This window comes from Anabas testudineus, chromosome 10, assembly GCF_900324465.2.
Source record: "Anabas testudineus chromosome 10, fAnaTes1.2, whole genome shotgun sequence".
In the NCBI taxonomy this organism is placed as follows: Eukaryota; Metazoa; Chordata; class Actinopteri; order Anabantiformes; family Anabantidae; genus Anabas; species Anabas testudineus.
In genome coordinates this window covers 11,015,138-11,034,359 of record NC_046619.1, presented here as the reverse complement: position 1 = coordinate 11,034,359, position 19,222 = coordinate 11,015,138, and the positions used below count along the sequence as shown (strand labels likewise).

Genomic DNA, 19,222 nt, shown 5'->3' with positions numbered 1-19,222 from the left:
ATCATTTTGCTCTTCTACCTCCCTAGGCTTTCTTTCTTTCCTATTCCTCCCACGTTCCACCTTGTATAAGTACATCCACACAACACACACACACATACCCATACTGAACATTTCAAGTTCAAGGTATGGGGTTTTTGGAAGAGGGGGTGAGTGTGCATGTTGTATTACATAATTGATGCTCCATATTACATTACATTCTCAGTGCCCTGGCTGCACTACAAACAAAGCTTGATCATTAACTATTCACTGGATGATTTTGAACAGGAAAATGATTCTGTGGATCTGGAGCATACCCTGACGCCGTGTCAGCCCCAGGCATCTGATTTCACTGTTGTGAATAAGACATGTGCTGTCTCCACTGGTCATATTTTATCTTCACAGTAGATCCCCTTACATGTATTCAATGGTCAGATGATGAAGTATCCTCACATCAGTGGTTGTGTTGTATGCATATGAGAAAACAGAGAATGCAAAGTGAGTGTGGTTTATTTTGAAATCACTGTAATTTATGCTGTTATTAGTAATAAAGACAAAGTCCCCAGTATTTTTTAATGTACAACATATTTATTAAAAAAAAGTCTTCAGCATCACTGCTTGGTCACTCGGCCTTGCCAATGATGAGAATACTCATAAGGAACACCATGATGAAGAAGATCCACATAAAGAACCTGTCCATCACCTTAGCAATCTTCTTCCATTCTGCCCCCTTGGCGCATGTGGCCCTCTGCTCTCTGAAGCAGTTTGCGATATACTCCACATTTCGAACCAGCTTGGTGTCCACACCAGGAATCTCACTGCTATGTGTACAGAACACACAGGGGCCAAAGGTTACTGTGGGGCCTTGAGGTGGCGGCTTTTTGTCTTCAGGGCAGCAGTTGAACTTTTGGTCTTCAGGGCAGCAGGGGACCTTCTGGTCCCCTTTACAGCAGTCGCCGGTATAGACTTTACCATTAGAGCTTTCATACCTTCCAGGTGCAGAGCTAGAGAGGTGGCTCCTCTCTCCTCTAGTGATGTGGTGCTGAGCCCTCACTCTAGGATGGTGCTGTGGTTTCGGGGTCTGGGGTCTGGGGTGTTTGTGACTCTGCTGGTCCTTTTGGCTACTGTGACTCTTTGGATTTCCATTCGCCTGAATATGGGAGCTGTATTGCTGGTGACGAATGTCATCCTGCAGGGAATGGACAGACGAAGAAGAGGAGGCAGAGGCACAATTCTCCCCCACCTCATAAACAAAGAAAATCTTGGACATGTAATCAATAATGAGGACTTTTGCCCAGTGAGGAACTGGTTTGGCCTCAGCACCACAAAAATGGATGTTCATGATGAAGATGGTGAGAGCTGTGGAGGCTGTGACCATGGTCATAGTGGCAATGTAGTATTTCCCTGTGAAGAAGATAAAAAAAGCAGGAGAGAAGTTTGCTGTTAGAACTAATAATGGCTACTTCTCAACTTTTGCAATAAAACCATTTATATTTTATCCAAACACCTGCAACAAGAGTGGTGATTTAGTCCAAATATAAAGTTATTATTATATATAGTCTGTGGGTTGTACTGTACTGAGGCTGAGTACAATCAAAACCACAAATGTCAACTTCATGGTGATGCTAGAAGAAACATCAGGGAATATCTTAGTGATTAAAGCTGCTGTTGTGGCTAAAAAACACAAAAACATGCAACAATCACAGACATAAACCTCTCTATGTACTGGCTTTTGCACAATCATTAATAGATTCCTACCTATAAGCGGCACACTCTCTGATGGAGGCATGCTCTCAGCCACCATTAGCTGGAACACGGTGAGAGCCAGAAGAACTGTCACTCCAAGAGAAACTTTCTCCCCAGAGTCTGCAGGCAGGTAGAACCCCAGAGGGGCCAAGAAAGAGATGAGGAAGCAGGGGAGGAGGAGGTTGAAGATGTAGAAGGAGGAGCGACGCTGCAGAAGCACTGTATATGTGATGTCTGGATATGGGTCAGAGCAGCAGCCGTACATGATGACATTCTTGGTGGCCGGCATCCCGTGGCACTCCCATTCCACATTTTCCACAAAGTCTGACAGGTCACCACTGTCCATACCCATAATGATGTCTACCTGGAATTAAGGTAATAAATAGTAGGACAATTTAAGCAAATGCATATAAACATGTACGTATGGCTACACAAACAATGACCATGACTTCAGATGGCAATGCCCTGCTAGTGACCGTGACTCATGTTACTGCCTCATGTTACCATCTTTATCTTATCAAAGTGTCTCAAGGCAAGAGTATACTGTATGTCTGTCTGAGCACTTTTTCAAGATCTCAGTTACCCACTGATCTAACACAGAGGTCATTACCTCGTAACCCCAACCTCAGTGAGTCTTGTATCACTTAACTAAGTCAACTAACCTGATTTTAGGTTTAGATGACACAGATCATCATCAACCAAAGAACTTGGACAAACTGGACTGAGCCTTGGCTATGAGTGTGGTTGCACATGTGTACGTGTTCCTTCTATACCTGGTTACCATTGTAGGTCCAGGAGCCAAAGGTGAGGTTACATTCCTGGCTGTCAAATGGAAAGTAGGAGACATCCACCACACAGGAGCTCTTGGTGATAGCGGGAGCATCCCAGGTGATCTCTCCATTATAGCGCAGTCTCACATTAGTGTCCATTGGCCCTGAGAAATCATCGTCAGCTCTGAAGGGGGAGATAGTGTCATTAACTAAATGGACTGAGGTGTGTTATCTACAGGTATAGAAGTCAGCGTGGAAAACTGAGCTTGTCAACCACAATCCAAAATTACTCATTTGTAGTGTTTGTTGTAGCCGTTGATTGTATACTGTATGATTTCAACACTGAACTGTTTGTGTATTACAATCATCTGTATACTTTAACATGAAACAGTACCACAGTTATACAATGAGACCTACATTTAAGTGTGTGACATACGGGCGTACTTGTTATACAGGACAAGGTCTGGCCTCCACACCAGGCTGCTGGGGATGTGGATCACTTCAAGTCCATCATAGTCCTCTTTATTCCACTTCAAGTAAGCATCATGCCATGTCTGCCTGATCCACAGGTAGGCAATCAGCACCTGGTTCCTCTCATCCTTCATACACACACACACACACCATTATACATACATACCAGCAGCTTAAATATAGGTCGTCTAAATCTCCTTCTCATTTCTCTGTTGCTCATTACTTCACTGGGCATTATGTGTACAGATATACCTCAGTTGAAATCCAGAACCTGTCTGTCAATATCAGGTGGATGAGCAGAGTGATTGGGGAATGAGGGCGGGTGGTGGGGGTGGTGGGCTTGTTGTTATTGCTGCCAGAGCTTCACTGAAGCACTGAACCAAAGAAAACATAACCACTTTGGGTAATAGGACACTCCAACAGACACATTTCTTGTCTGTCTCTCACTAAGGTCTTCTCGAACATGACCAACTGACAATCAACAGACAACATGGTATACTATACCACAGAGACCTTACGCTCAGTAGAACAGCTGTTTTCTCTCTTCAGCCACACACGTCCGAATGTGTGCAGAGCACAAGTGCTAATTTACTATGGGCTGACACAGCACTGAACCTGAACAGAAACCTGAGCCAGCTGAGTAACAGTAGGCCCAGTCTATACAGTTGGAGGTCTGCCTGTCATTCATGCACGTCAACACCTACATCCTTTGACTAAAGTCTTTGTAGCCATGAAAACAACTAAATTTAATCCAAATTAAACACTGTCATGTTTTTTCTATACTACTTAGAGATATCAATCTACAGTTCTCTGTATTTGCATGATCTTGGCCAAATTATTCAGGACTTACAGTTTCTAGGTAGTAGTTTTACTATAAAGCCTGTGAGTTTAACAAGTGACCAAGATTATTAATTTTATTTACTTTGCTGTAATGAACAAGGAGCTATTTAATTAAAAACTAATAAAAGACATTGTCTAGTTTAAAATAATATATTAGGCATCACAACAATATTAACAATTACCCTATGGTCTTTTATTTAAAAAATTATTAGCATAATGAATTATTCTGGAGAGGTATTATAATGTTGGAGAGATGATTTTATGTTTGTCAAAAAAAAGAAAACCATTGGTTAGAGATTCTTTCTTATTGTGGATAATCATGTCTGGTTTGAAAAAATGCTACTTTGGTTTTTTTTTTTTTTTATTTTTAACGTATACTGTGTAATTAGTATTTGAAAATAGGGGGTCTCGAGAAACTACTACAGCTAGTACCCACCATGTCTTTGATCTGAGAGAGGGTGATCTGTAAGGTGACGTTGAGGGCTCGGTCTGTGTCCTCCACAGGCCGCAGGGCGCTGGAATAATTCTCCATGAGATCATTCAGAAGCTTCTGTGCGTAGTGACCTTGAGCTGAATGAGCCACTGGAGGGAGAAAAAATGTGGCATCAGTCATTTTCAAGGTTCTGTCAAAACCAGCCTGGTTTTATTGATACAGGTTTATGTACCACTACTTCTGAAATAACTATTTTGCCTGACATGATTGTCTGCATTGCAGATGAGCTTACAAAGTTTATACAGCATAATAAAAATAAATTAGAAAGACACTGGATGTGTCGTTACCTTCAGTGTGGTTATATTGTTTTTTACTGATTTCTGAATCCTATACATATTTCCGAAGTAAATTTTGTATTAGTAATTTTTTTCTTTTTTTAAATGGAGAGAATCACAAGATGGTGTGGAATCTGTTTAGATTAAGTTCATACAACAGAAAAGTAAAATATATTAGCTATCGTAAGTTTCACAAAATTTGCTTTAGATTTTTTGTTTAAATAGTTTGAAAACCACACATGTAAAATTTTATGTCAGTGCACCTGCAGTTTACCTGAAAGCCACAGACACAGCAATGCATTTAGTGCCAATAAACCTCAATTTTTGCAACAAATGACAAACAATGCTTGAGTTTTAAATCTGTTCAACTAATTAACAACAGTAAACTTTTTTTTCTTTATGCAAGATCTCAAGTTTGACTCACCTTCAGGAAAGAGCATCACTACATAGATTAGTGGTATCATCATGAGCATTTCTGACTATATCCACGAAGAAATAAAAAGTAACTGGGACTAGCAATGGTTCGATTTCTTTCCTTAAAAGACCTACATGATGCCCGTTCAACCCCAATTGAACTCAGTAGCAGATAGCAGAGCACCGTTTCATCTGGTCGTCATCGTAGTGAGGCCAGCTCTTACAGCTTGGCAGGGGAGGTAGCGAGTCCGCTGACTGAGACACAGAATAAAACCCCGGCTATCACATGGCAGCAGCAGACTCAGAGAAACAGGATGCCCACGAATCACCGCCTCACGACACACTGGGCTATTCATGTCAGTCAAACGGTGGGCTGATAATCTGCTCCTACAACATACCATCCGAACCAGGAAAGGCTTTTTTTTTAAAAACTATGACTCATCTTCTCAGTCAGTCAACCAAATGTTACTGTTAATATTGTGTTACAGCTACATTTCTAGTAAAACAAAGAGTAGTAACACAATAGGTTGAATAGTACAGTGAAACATAAAATGATGGTTTAGGTTTTTGCAACTTTAGAGATGATCTGAGCTTTTACACCAGGAGGTATCCTCTTTTTTTCAGTGCCATGTTTGCAGCCTTGTATAGTATAGTAGCAGACTTGAACACACACAGAAACACAGTATATCTAACCTAAAATACAGTATTCACATTATAGTAAGGGTTTCTTGGAGCAGTTCCCCATGGCACAACATGGTACCAAGCAGGCCATCTGTTGTTGTGCTCGCCATCAGTTTTCCACACAATATGCAAGGTGATCTGAACATGAATGTGCATGTTCTAACTAAACTACAGAACTCAATGCACCAGCAGAGTGCAAAGCCTAGGCAAACTTCAGTATTCATGATTTATTCTGCAGTCCTCCTGCATGCACATTATTCTTCTAAATTGGCTCGTGCACTCTATTTTAACTGGCTATGTAATTCCCTGTAGGTTCAGTTTGTGTTGTCTTTGTAAATTTAGTGCCTTTTCTTAACAGCTCTGTTATTTATTATTACAATGAAGTGTAAACTAAAAATTGACTGTGATATACTGAACTGTACTGTGATGCACTAAAAGCTACATTATTGCCACTAAGGTTCTTGATGTTGCTTGGATTTTCTGACTTTTTATTTGACAAGTATTGCACAACAAAAGCATGCATCTTTGAGAGGGAACACAGAGGGACAATATGGATTAATTTACACAGACTTTAATATCTTTATTTACAGATGAATCATTTGACATATTTATCTGTTGGCGTGGTTGAGATGATGCAATATTTTTCAAACTTCAATTATTTCCATCTGGATTTGTGACAGATTGAACATGTTTTTTTGTTTGCTTTCTTTTCTTTCAGTTTAAAAACAAGAATTCAAATGTATTCCTGTAGGAGACCAAAACCAAATAAAATGTTTAAAAAATCCAGTGAAGTAGGCCATGATGAGGACAGGTGAGAGAATGAAAAACTGAAATTTTACTGCAGGAGCTTTGGGGTGAGCGTGGGAAAATGTGCCATGACTATGAGTATGGCTCAGTGACACTTCACGAGCTGATTTCTAAACCAGGGAATGAGCCTCATTTTTGTGTTTGAGTAACTAGCAATGTGGTGGATTTGTCTTTTGTGCCATAGAGTACACTATAACACCCCAAAAATAGTTGTGAAAGGATGAGTATACGAGTGAATGAATAACGAGGTCGAAATTTCAAGCGATACCAATTTACAAATGTGTCCAGTCTATGAGTAGGCTTAAAGCCCGTTTAGAAAATCAGCCCATAATGTGTAAAAAGCAAGTCCAAATGCAAAAGAGCGTCTTTAAATGGCTTGACTCTGTCTTCATAACCAAATGGAAATGCACTGCATAGGCAAGGATAAGCCGCTGACAGCTGCTTTGCGGACACAGCCAGAATAGCTGGGAGACTGGCAGGTCTGGGGCGGGATCTTATTCTGGCATTTTGCTTCAAATAGGGTGAGATGTGGTTGGATTTCAGATTCTAACATTAAGTGTAGTCATGAATGAACTTAAAGAAACCAGTGATGAGATCTGACAGAGCAACTGATTGGAGTGTGGTACAGCAGAGGCAATGAGCAGGGAGGAGATATGCCACACAGAGAGGATAAAGGGGTGGAGAAGAGGGGAGGTGTCGAGGAGGCCACTGTTGATGGAGGATGTGACAGGGGGAGAGACGCCTTCAGACAAGTGGAATTTGGAGGAGAGGGTGTGTATGTGTGCAGAGAGAAGAGTGGGATGAAGGTGAAGATGAAAATGAAGAGGGTGTCAAGATTCAGTTACTGAGCAGCAGCTCTGTCGCTGTCTCCACGTCCCAGGATTTTGACGACAACGCCACTATTACTGCATTCTGAGAAGAAAATGAAAACATGTCAGACACATGGTTTTAGTAGCACACTGCACAGCAGGAGAGTAAAAAGTTTAGAGATACTTACTTTTTCAAAGCCCATGGCACAGAGTTTGTCTATTTTGCGTGTGTACTCTGGACTGGAGACGGGAGCGCCTGCATAGACGTGAGACCAGAGCCTTGCTGTCTGTTTGAACATCTCTGGGTTCTGCTTGTACTGTGTGTAAACAAATGTGGAAAAAAAAAACAGTAAGAAAGAGTTTCAACATTGCACTGTCAACATCTGAAAGACTGTGTTGAGATTGATTTTCACTTGTTTAGTTAATCGCTGTCACAAGCTTGTATACAAAGCTAAATCTACTGTAGAGTTACAATTAATAAAATTGTGGTCATGGATGATTTGATTTTTTCCAGAAAGAAATCTGTGGATTACAGCTTGTCAATTGTCAAGATTTAACAAGTCATTTTGGACTGAAGCAGAATATGAGAAGGGAGTGCTGCACTCATGCCCCATCTATGCTATAATGTGCTAATACAATAATGCTCGGCAAAACTTCAAATCTGCTCAGGCAATCAGAGCCTGATAAACCAGTAGAGCAACTGTCATTTTACAGTTCAGGCTTGCTCTTTCCATGCTATGCCAGCATTTTTTTTTATCATCATAAACTACTAGCATGTAAACCATTTTGGAAAAAATATTTGCAGTTTGATAGTGTTGTAAATCTTCTCTAACCTTACTTAATTGCTTCATGCATGTTTTTTAATTGGAATGTGGGTTGCTGACAGATGACTGTTACTCTACTCAGGATTAGTGATTGTATGTAGGCGTTATGTGTTTTGTAGAGTAGGATAATCTTTTCAGTAAGAAAAGCACACAAAGGGCAAACAGCCTACACATATTTCACATTACTGCACTGAATACTGTTTAACTTGTAAAAGTTATGTGGTGTGCTCCAGCACCAGTTAACTGTTACAAGTCAATATCTATGCAAGGAACTAGCCTCATACACTATCTGGATGAATTGAAAGTAGTGAACTATGAAAGTAGTTGGTAGGCAACACAGTACATAATACCTGGCAGAAACAGGTATCACAATATTTACAACAACGTCATCCAATATGAGTATTTTGAGTATGAGCTGTATGAGCTGTATGAGCTATATGAGCTGTATGCTTACAGATGGTATTTACAAATTTAGAAAGTAACAGAAGCATTGTAGAAGCAAGTGAGTTGGCTCTAAGCATAAACATATACATGTACACCAACCTGATTGGCTACCACTGCGTCTTGTGGATCATCTGGTTCTGCAGCTGCCAGTAAGGCTTGTAGTGACAACAGGACCGTCCTCAGTGTCATTGCTGCTGCCCTGAAGAGAAATACAAGTCCTTATTATGTGAACTGACTGAAACTTTAACCTATCTGAAACCTGCAGATAGGTTTAGGAGCACTGGGGGAATATTTTCAATGTTCACAGTGGGGCAGCTAGTTTAAACACCTTAGCTGCAAGTCTGCCTTTGTACATACACCACTCCATACAAAGAAAATGGGAATTAGTATTAAGATCCATCGCTGTTCGAAACATCATCAGGCGATGTATATATTTTTTTTGCTATAAAAAGTTGGAATTTACATGATGATACATGTATAATAAATGTAAATTATTCACAGGATTGCTGTTATGACTGGGGCTGTTATAATGACATGTTAATTTTGATGAATTAATTACATAAAAAAAATAGTGTGTAAAAAACAAAACAAAAAAACATCTGGTTTGTTAGAACTGCTTCTTGGTAGGAACAAAGATATGCCCTAATTATGCCTGTCCTAAATTTACTCTTAATCAGTTGATTCAGTTCAATTCGGCCCCTCCTTCTTTGCTTAATAAGAGAGCGGCGGTCGAGTGAGCTAAAGAGTGAATGGAGAGAGGGAGTAACGTTAGAGAGAACAGAGGAATACGGCCCAAATAAAGTTTTGTTCTGATTGTTTCACAGCTGTTATGTTCTGAAGCTTGAATAAACATGAACCACACCTCCACACAAACACGCAGGAAAGATTTTGTGTCCGATTTGCTGTGGTCTCTCTGCTCCGTGCAGGTGTGTGTAACCTGCTGTCAAGCAGACCAGACACACACATCTGAAACTGGATGCATGTGAACTTTATAATGCAAATTGGTGACAGATCACTAACAATGTGAGTAATTTAGTGCTGCTAAGGTTAGTCCATGATGACCCATAATGGAGGCAACTAGAAGACAGAGCTTGACCACATCCTCAGATATAACTGCTACAGGGGTGGGCATTAGAAAAAAAGTGGCTATGGTTTTGATAGAGGAATGCCTGTATTACATAGAGAAAAGTATTCATAATGAATGCATAATGAATAAAGAATGTTTGGAATGTCACCCCACACTCACTCACCACTGGTCTTTGAGAATGTCCAGACATATTGCACCTGTGACTGAGCTGATGTTGGGATGCCAAATCTTGGTGATAAACCGCACCTGAGAGATTAAATAAAAATGGGACAAAGAAAATCATTTAAGTATTGGCACAGTCACAGAATATTTCTGAAGCCAACGTCCACAGACGTACAGAGTAAGGGAAAGTTATCAGAAATTATAACAGTAATGAACTCCTACCTTAGGTGGATTGAATGGATACGTTTCAGGAATTTTAATTTCTAGTTGATATCTACCCCCTGGAAGAAATTAGAGATCGGAGTTATATCGCGCAACATTCATGACGAAGATATTTTAATTAAGCAACAAAAGGGTAACTGCTAATGTGTAAATTGTTTTAGTGCACATTATTAGAGATTAAAGGTGTCTTAAAACAGTTAGTTGATGAGGCACACTCAAAAATAAAACAGTTATTAATATCAACCAATATCAGACAGTGGCAAGAAAAAGTATAGGAACCTTTTGAAATTTTGTGGTTTTCTCCATTATTTGTCATCAATTGTGATTTGATCTTCATCTAAGTCAAGAGTATTAAATATGACGTGCCTAAAATAATAAAACAAAAAAATCTGATCTTTCATGTCTTTATTGAGAACAAACAGACAAATCTCATAGTGATAAGTATGGGTATGCCCCTCAACCAGACGCTTCCTGCATTTGTGGAACAGACCTGCACCACACCTAACTGCTTTAGCTCTGTCGTATTCTTTGGACGTTAAAAGCATCTCTATTGGGTTGAGGTCTGGGCTCTGACTTGACCACTCCAAAAGGTGGATTTTGTTTTCAGAAGCCATTCTGTTGTGGACTTGCTCTGGTGTTTTGGGTTATTTTGCTGTTGCATCACCCAACTTCTACAGAGTTTCAAATGACGTACAGACATTCTCACATGATCCTGAAGACTTTTTTTAATAAACTTGTCAATTCATCTTCCCGCCATCACTGTAAGCTGCCACAGCCCAAATCACGAAGTTTCGACAGTCATCAAAACATTTTGCCAATACTGCTGTGGAGTGTCAATGTGCTCTTTGACAAACTTCAGGCATGCAGCAATGTTCTCTTCAGTAAGCAGCAGCTTCCTTCGAGGTGTCCTGCCATAGACACCCTGTTTGTTCAATGTTTTACGTACTGTAGACTCATGAGCACAGATGTTAGCCAGTTCAAATGATGTCTTCAAATTTTGGTCTGTCACTCGGGGTTGCTTCTTTACCTCATTAGTGGGTAATTTTGACTGGGCGCCCACTTCTTGGTAGAGTAGCCACAGTCCCAAAGTGTCTCCATTTGTAGATTGTTTGCCTAACTGTAGACTGGTAAATTTCTAAGGTCTTTGAATACTTTGATACTTTGAGTATGTCTAATCCACACCTCCAAACTAATTTTCTTAACAAAACTCCAGGTATGCTAGCACCTGGCTATAATTAGCTTTTTTATTTATTCCAAGGATTTACATACTTTTTCCCTAGTGGTACTATGAGGTTTTATGATTGTTGTCATGACATGAAAGATCAAAATTTTTAGTGTTATTATTTTATGCACATTATATTTGTTAATACTCATATCACATTTTATGCAAAATTATTGCAGAAAAGCACAAACTCACATAAGGTTGACATACTTTTTCTTGCCACTGAATCTATGAAACCATGCAGCTTATAGCAGCCCTCACCTTCATAAGGTGTGTCAGGTGGCCCTGCAATCTCCCCTTTAAGTTCTGTGAAGTTCTCATCCACCAGATCCACCTTTATCTGGTTTTTACTCGTCTGAAAGTGTGAAAAAGCAAAGAAGCATTTTGACTTCAGCAGACAAACAGAATACAAAGTGTTAAGCTAGCTTGCTGTCAAACTCAAACCTGCCTGGGCAGCATAAGTTGACACCCCTGCAGCATTAGCCAAAGTTGACCTCAACTTGTTGCACACATCCTGTATATCTACATATAAAAGGCCCACTCATGTAAGTTGACACGCGTCTATACATAGACTAAAGGACCGTATATGTTGAGTACTACACGCGGATCACGCCAAACTATGTTTGCTTGGGCTAACACGGCTAGGTTAGCTTAGTGACCATACAATGTATGGCAAGCTAGCCAATAACGTTAGCAGTATGAACTTGAAGCTCGGTTAATTTAAGTTATACTTCCAACACCTGGTTAACTTCCAAGCAGCAGCTACTCTCCTGGCTTTAACTTCTTCACAGACAAATATTAGCAGCTAGTGTTAGTAGCTATTTGCCGTTGATGCGGTTTGCTAAAGCTAGCCGCTTGGTGATTAGCCGACTGACAGCTGAGCCAGCGACGCGTCACGCTCATTCAGCCTGCTAGTGTCACAAAGGAAAAAAAAAGGCGTCACTTTAAATGGTCCATATGACAACCAACCTCTTCGCTTTTTAGCACCTCCTTGAATTCCCGTTTTATCCTCTGAACTGCGATGTTGGCCATGGTTCCCCCGTGTTCCTGTCCGGTTGGGGCCTCGCCGCCGTCCTAACGTTAGTTAGCTTGTTGAGCGCCGCACTTTCTGAATACAACCTCAAAAATTAACAGCCGTAACTTTATCACCGTGAGCGCCGTCAGTCCCGGTAATCAAACGCTAGAATTCGTTCAAACAGCTCAACGTGTATGTCATCTCAAATGTGTAACAGCACAATGGTTGAAGCTACTGAAAACATTTTAATAGCAAACTGCACTCAGTCTGGAGGAGAGCGGGTCATGTGATCGGTTTGCATCCTGAAGGCCGCCTGCGATTGGTGGATCTGTCGGATGGAAGATATAATGATAACAATACAGTTATTATATCGATAATAATAATAATAATAATAATAATAATAATAATAATAATAATAATAATAATAATAATAATAATAATAATAATAAAGTATTAATTAAAATTACATTAAATCCCAATTTCCACATTTCACTCTATTGAAGCTTTGGACAGTGATGACTTTTGCACAATGTCCTTTATTTTCTCCTTGTACATTATATTATTAAGTTTATTATTCTGTTTCTTAATCACCTTGAGTTTCTACTTTATTCACAGCATTAAACTATACAATTGAAACACTGGAAACTTGCACAAATGTTGTAAATCATTTCTATTTGTAATGTACATATTATATCTTTGTCAATAATACCCCTTTATCTCTATATTTCTGTTCTATTTCTATTTTTGCTGTATTTATTTCATTATTGAAAGAATGCCTTATTGCCTCTCTCTCTCTGTCTTTATCTGTCACTGTGCTGCTGTAATGTAAATTTGCCCCTAAGGATCAATAAAGTGTTATATGAGAGTTGACATGGGTAAGTTTAAATTAAATTAAAAAACAATTGAGTTTGTGTCTCATTTTAGTTCACCATTTAATGTAAAATAAACATACCAGACAAACTAACAGTAAACAGGGTTTCTCCTAATGACTAGCAGATTACATTTAATGATCACCATGTAGTCAAAAATACACTAAAATTAAATTAGGCAGCATTGTTCTATTAAGCAGTTTTCACATTTCAAATATGGATCACATGAAGATCACAAGTAAACAGTATGCAGCTGGTTGGCTTACTCCAGTTAAACCAGTATACATCCATTGCTCATATTCTCTTTATCAAATCAAATAAAAAAATGTAATGTATTTCTATAAAAAATAATAAAAGTAAAATAAATCAAATTACACTTAAAAAAAACATTTAAAATATATGAGCTACTACTTAAAAGTGGTGGAGACCCACTCATCTAGATATATTACTGTACATGCTTAATTATACCCTAACTTTTGTAGCCACATTGTGTTATCACTGTGCCCACATGAGCAGCTATGGTATTTGGGCATTTTTAACAAGTAAGTAGCAAACAGTGACACTAGAGGGCACCACTGTCCGATGGAGAAACAGAGTTTGTGGAACAGCATCTGTCATGTCTCTGCAATTAAGTCACTACTAATGTCTGCTGAAATACATTTAATTAAATACATGTATATATCATACAAAATATATTAGAGTCGCATATTAGCCTGATCTACACAGTACATCACTTACTGACTTAATTTCTACTACTACTACTATTTCAATCATGGAATAAACATATTTTATTACATAAAGAAGGTGTAAAATGTAAGGTCACTACAGATAAAGGTTTTTTTTGTCCTATCTTTAACCATAGAGCCACATCATCACCATCATCAACTTTTGATAAAGGTCAACACGTGAGTATTTGTCACCCAATAATTCTCTTGCCCTTTTTAAGTTAATTCAACTACAAGACATACCAACAAAGTCGTTTTACCAATTGTCGTCCACCCCAATAATAATATTACAGTAAAATGAATACAGACCATCTTGACAGTAACTGATTGCATATTTGTCACAAGCACACATTCAAAAATTTGTGGACCAGACAAAATTACATATACTACAAAATCTGTGCCATTAAGCCACATAGAGTTTGTCTGCAACTGTACATCGTACTGAGTCAAACTTCCTTCAGCACTTTACAAGAGGTGGACATGAGCACACTGGTACTCTTTCCCTTCTCCTGCTTCTCCTCCTCCTACTTCTGCTTCTTGTTTGGTTTCTTTTGGTGATGAGGACAAAGAAGACGAGTCCCACCAGCATCACAGCTGTTATCAAGAGGCAGCCTCCAAAGACCAACATTGCTTTGTTCTTGAACATCCATGCACATATGGAGCATTCATGCAGGCCACTGACTCTGCAGGTCTGTATAGTATCATCATTAGGGAAACCACTGTGAGCAATGATTTCTCTGTAAACAGTAATGGAGGCTTTAGCTTTGGATTGGTGTTGTGTTGAGGTGAAGAGGCCAAACTGGGGGACATGTCGATCTTGGAGCCTCCACAAATAGTAGCCCTGCAGGTTGACTCCATCTAATTTGTGAGCTGGAGACAAATAGAATAGAGGAAAAAGAAGAGAGAAGAATAATTCATTGAAGAATAAATTCTGCATTAATGAAGAACATTACATGTCGGAAGACAGATAAAAATTCTTAAGTGCATCTCCCACCTTTAAGAGCCTCCTGCAGGTAACTCCTGAGATAGTGTTGCCTGAGTTTGTCCTCACCAGGAGACTCATCATCAACACCACTGGCTGTGACAATAATTGGCACATCCTGTCCATATCTCTGGCTGACCCAGTTCAGGATCTTCCGCAAGCCCCAGGGCACAAGTGCTTGTCCTAGACCAGAGGAGGGCCAAGTGGGATCAGAAAGAGTCAAACAACCATGATCAGGAGAGTTCTGCTGGAAACCGGTTGATGTGTGGGGATACGGTGACACCAAGCGGGTGGTAAAATGGTTCAGTGCAATAAAACTCAATGCTCCCCTCAGCTCTGCTTTCTCCATGTCAGTAAAGCTAGGGAGAGGAGATCCAGAGAGACCACTTACCTTACCTCTCTCCTCTAAGTATACCTTCATTTCTTGTGTGTACCCCCCCTTGTTATGCTTTTCCCGATAACCGGTCTCCAACAAGGGGTCTAAGAAACGACCAAGTTCAAACAAAAGGAATCTCTGTGCCGCTGCCACATGTGAGTCCAGAAAAGGGTTGGCAGGTTCAGCCCAGTCAGCATGCAGTGCGAGTGATACCAGCCCTCTTTGCTGACTAGAGTGTTCCCGCTCATATAACCTCCAAGCTTTTGCATGTGCCAGAAGAAGGTTATGAGCTGCTTGATGCTTCTCTTTCCCACTGGAATAAACATCCACCAATCTGTTCGGCTCATTAATGGTGATCCAGTATCGAACCAAAGACCCCAGTTCCTGGTAGCAGAGTGCTGCATATTCCTGAAATGCCTCCACTGTGCTATAGTTGAGCCAGCCTCCAGAAGCATGAAGTGACCCAGGCATGCCCAGATTTGGAGCTCTGTGTGTCGGATAGTAGAGAGTAATGGCAGCCTCCAGGTCCAACTTCTTGAGCTGGGTCAGGAAACACCGGTAGTACCTGTTAGATGTAATGACAATGTAGAACAGAGGACAAAATAAGAACATTGATATGTGTAGATAGAAAGAGAGGCAGGGTCAGATAAAGAATGAGTTCAGGGCACCTGAAAAACCCACAGTCTGTGTTTGTGTGTTCATGTATTTCTACCTCAGTGCTTCAGTGTTCACATTTGAGAGGTCGCCCTGGGGTAAAATCAGAGACCAGTTTAGTGCGAAACGGTAATGAGATGCCCCAGTGGACGCAAACAGGTGAAGATGATCACGGATGGCCAAATAATCCGTGCACTGGGCTCGTCTGGTGTGGAGCTTCACCCCTGGGACTGGACGCAGTGATCCGTCCCCTGTCAGGTTCCAGCTGTACAAATGGGAGTCAGTAAATTGCGGAGAAAAAGGGTAAAAGCTGACCTGCAAAAAAGAAAACAAAAACAGTTTTATGGTGTGTAATAATAAGATAATGGTTGAATTTTGTCTCAGAGCACTTTACTCTCTTCTTACCTGTAAAAGAGAGTCACTAATTCCCCAGTGAAAGTCACAGGGGAAATGGCCTTTGATGCTTCTGGAGGTTTCATCACTAGGGAAACCGTTGTCACTGACAACACGCCTGTAATACTCAGCAGAGGTTTTGGGTGTTCTTGTTCTGTTTGGGTTATTAAAGTCGATGTAGAAAAGACCTCGCCTAACAGTGTAGCCATAATTCCACTCAAATCCATCCACCAGAGACCAGGCGCAGTAGCCAAACACCTGTACACCATCAAACTTTATAGCTGTGATAGAAACCACAGTGAAAAGTTACATGTAGAAGGACTCCATATGTACGTTTCATAATGATTTCATTACATTTCCAGCTCTCTACTCACCCTGCAGGACCTGGTTAATAAAACTCTTCATCAAATAGATGGCAACTGTGTCTTCCCTTCTCATACTCGCTTCAGAGAACCAGCCTCCCTCAGCCACTAGAATCTTTGGGTTCCCATACTCAAGCTTGATCCAACCTAGGATGCGCCTCAAGTCTGGGGTCACAGTCTGTCCATACTGGACCAGGTTTCGGCCCAGACGAAGGTTGTTAGGCCCAAATGACAGAGCAAAAAAGTCTGCTGTTTTCTGCACCCAGAGCTTCTCCTCTGGGGTGAATGTGGGCAGGAGGGCCCCGTGCTTGATTTTTAATGAAATTGGGTAATCTCCATCACCAAAGATGGGATTGGCAAACAATCCAAGTACAGCTTCTACTGACTGCTGACAAAGCTCGACATTGGCAGCTGTGGCTTGGCCTCTTTGAGGCTCAACCCAGTGGGATCCCAGAACAATGGATACTTTACCCTTCTGTGTTGATCTGAAGTGGGTGTTGTAGATATGCCATGCTTTGGCATGAGCCTGGAAATCACAGAATCACATTTTAATAATTAACTGTAGTGTAGTCAATAACATAGCAGCATCAGTACAATGGACATTTTTCACAGTAGATAATTTGAAATTTTACAGTAGGAAAACACCAGTTGTGGCTCAATTTAATCATTTATTTTTTTTAACCGATACCATATTAATCCTCTTTGGAGAATTCTTTTTGGACAGGGTGCCAACTCGAGACGCCAAGGGTTCGGGGTTCAGTGTCTTGTCCAGGGACAAGAGTCCTGGTATTTGGTTTAGGGTTACGGTTCACTTTCACACTGACATGGCTTAAGGAAACTTAAATCCTCATCCTTTGCTTTTCCTTCTATAATAAGTCAAAGTATCTTCTGTGAAAAGGCTTTTCACTGTTACTAACAGGATTATTACTGTATTTGAAATACTGCAACTCTGGTTTTGGTATTTCTGCACCAAAACTGCAGAATCTTGGAGTAAATTAGTTTGATTAAGTTCAATTCTTTGTTTACATATAGCTGGATTCAGAAATATAAATAATTCAGTAATCATTTCATAGATTATCTTAATTTATGTACTATACTACTCCCAACTACATTAGCCTAAGTGATTATTAATGAGGCATATCTTCATAACTTCCTGTCACACACCATTTCTCTCCAGCACAAAAGTGCTGATGTGGTGGACTTTGAACTCAGTGTCTCTAGAATGATGTTTACTGATCACAAACCTCTGAAAATAAAATGTAACCAGCTCCTTTTTAAAAAGATATAGTAGGTGTGAGAAATAAGGCTTAGCAGTTGACTCTACTAGTTGTGTTACAGTGCATTCATATTGTTGTCTTTATGGATTTCATTTGATCACTACAAAGTACCAAACCACTGTACTTGCTTTATTGTGTTTTGAGTTTGAAATTATTGCAGAATGCAAACATCATTGGCCATCATAAACTGATAAAGTAGGGCGAGTACAAAGTTTACAGTCTATATTGTAATTGTTCACATCCTGTTGTTTACAGCCCGGGCAGACACTGCACACATGAGTACAGATTATATTAATCTACAGACTTTAAACTCACAGACAGTGTTTTACTTACCCTGATCATGTTGTGGGCCACAATGAAAGAGCCAGAGGGACCCCCTTTCTCCCCAGGAGCATGCATACCTGTCCCATAACCCTGTACAGCCACCAGGTATGGGTTATGCATTGTGAACCAGTACCTGACATGACTCCCAAACGCCTGGAAACAAAAGGCAGCATACTCCTCAAACAGTTCCACCACTGTGTTGTTTTTCCAGCCTCCATATTGCTCCTGCAAGACCTGTGGCAGGTCCCAGTGATGGAGAGTAACGATGGGCTCAATTTTCTTTTCCAGAAGTCTCTCTATAAGGCGCCTGTAGTGCTCAACAGCAGCTGTATTGGGCTGACTCCTGGCATTCCCATCGGGAAATAGCCTGGGCCAGGAGATAGAGAAGAAGTAGGCTCTTACACCCAGATACTCCAGTGCCTCAACATCTTCTTCCCAGCGATTGTAGCTGTCACTAGCCACATTAGCAGTGTCTGTTGTCAAATCACCAATAGCAGAAGAGTGGGGAAAATTGTCCCAGATAGAGAGTCCCTTCCCCTCCTGGACCCAGGCTCCCTCTGTCTGTAAGGCAGACGTCCCTGAACCCCAGATGAATTCTGATGGGAAGGTGTCATGAAGAAAAGACTGTTCTTTGACAATGGGGTCCAACTTGGGCTGCTGCCAAATCTTCCTACCCTCCCCAAGGGAACAGGTTGCTTTGTTCCAACCACAAACCACCAACAGCACGGAGAGTAAGAGGCACTGATGTGTCGGACGAGAAGAATGGTTCGGCATACTGAAGGAGAGTACCCTGGTTCAGAAATCCTCTTAAAGGGGGGTGCGGCAAGTCCAAGCAACTGCTCTGTTCATTATCAAAGGCCCTCTTGTGACTGACAAGAGATCCATAATGGTAATAAGTAAGAGAGAAAAATGAATTACAGCCAGGAGAGGCGAATACTTGAAGCTTCGAGGTGTTGCAGGATCCATCTGACAATGTGGTCAGACTTCCCTATCTCTCCCTCA

General features: G+C 40.6%; 3 protein-coding genes across 3 annotated transcripts; all 3 read right to left on the bottom strand.

Moving 5' to 3' along the window:
• Positions 1-598: 598 nt before the first annotated feature.
• On the bottom strand, positions 599-5,201 carry LOC113160710 (neuronal acetylcholine receptor subunit alpha-9-II). The gene is made up of 6 exons (XM_026358098.1): positions 4,996-5,201; positions 4,240-4,385; positions 2,937-3,091; positions 2,496-2,676; positions 1,735-2,086; positions 599-1,380 (listed from the first exon to the last, which is right to left on the bottom strand). Exons 1-6 carry the CDS (start codon positions 5,042-5,044, stop codon positions 599-601), a joined length of 1,665 nt encoding a protein of 554 aa, XP_026213883.1. The 5' UTR covers positions 5,045-5,201.
• Positions 5,202-6,221: 1,020 nt separating this feature from the next.
• On the bottom strand, positions 6,222-12,555 carry ube2ka (ubiquitin-conjugating enzyme E2Ka (UBC1 homolog, yeast)). The gene is made up of 7 exons (XM_026358501.1): positions 12,213-12,555; positions 11,505-11,598; positions 10,022-10,080; positions 9,801-9,883; positions 8,650-8,749; positions 7,471-7,599; positions 6,222-7,385 (listed from the first exon to the last, which is right to left on the bottom strand). The coding sequence occupies exons 1-7, from the start codon at positions 12,273-12,275 to the stop codon at positions 7,311-7,313; spliced, it is 603 nt and encodes a 200-aa protein (XP_026214286.1). The 5' UTR covers positions 12,276-12,555; the 3' UTR covers positions 6,222-7,310.
• A 680-nt stretch (positions 12,556-13,235) lies between these two features.
• Positions 13,236-19,173, bottom strand: klb (klotho beta). Its single transcript, XM_026357346.1, has 6 exons — positions 18,230-19,173; positions 16,632-17,145; positions 16,270-16,538; positions 15,923-16,179; positions 14,847-15,775; positions 13,236-14,722 (listed from the first exon to the last, which is right to left on the bottom strand). Exons 1-6 carry the CDS (start codon positions 18,992-18,994, stop codon positions 14,310-14,312), a joined length of 3,147 nt encoding a protein of 1,048 aa, XP_026213131.1. The 5' UTR covers positions 18,995-19,173; the 3' UTR covers positions 13,236-14,309.
• Positions 19,174-19,222: the final 49 nt, after the last annotated feature.

Bases quoted from the DNA above. Each gene is read 5' to 3' on its own strand.
- ube2ka (XM_026358501.1), bottom strand. From the start codon at position 12,275: ATGGCCAACATCGCAGTTCAGAGGATAAAACGGGAATTCAAGGAGGTG. The intron at 7,600-8,649 runs GTTGGTGTACAT...GTTTACACACAG, and splicing joins ACGCAGTGGTAGCCAATCAG to TACAAGCAGAACCCAGAGAT. The intron at 7,386-7,470 runs GTAAGTATCTCT...TTTTCTTCTCAG, and splicing joins GTGCCATGGGCTTTGAAAAA to AATGCAGTAATAGTGGCGTT.
- LOC113160710 (XM_026358098.1), bottom strand. From the start codon at position 5,044: ATGCTCATGATGATACCACTAATCTATGTAGTGATGCTCTTTCCTGAA. The intron at 3,092-4,239 runs GTGGGTACTAGC...GTGTGTATGAAG, and splicing joins TCTCTCAGATCAAAGACATG to GATGAGAGGAACCAGGTGCT. The intron at 2,087-2,495 runs GTATAGAAGGAA...CCTTAATTCCAG, and splicing joins GGACCTACAATGGTAACCAG to GTAGACATCATTATGGGTAT.
- klb (XM_026357346.1), bottom strand. From the start codon at position 18,994: ATGCCGAACCATTCTTCTCGTCCGACACATCAGTGCCTCTTACTCTCC. The intron at 17,146-18,229 runs GTAAGTAAAACA...TGTGATTTCCAG, and splicing joins TGGCCCACAACATGATCAGG to GCTCATGCCAAAGCATGGCA. The intron at 16,180-16,269 runs GTAAGAAGAGAG...TCTTTTTTGCAG, and splicing joins TTAGTGACTCTCTTTTACAG to GTCAGCTTTTACCCTTTTTC.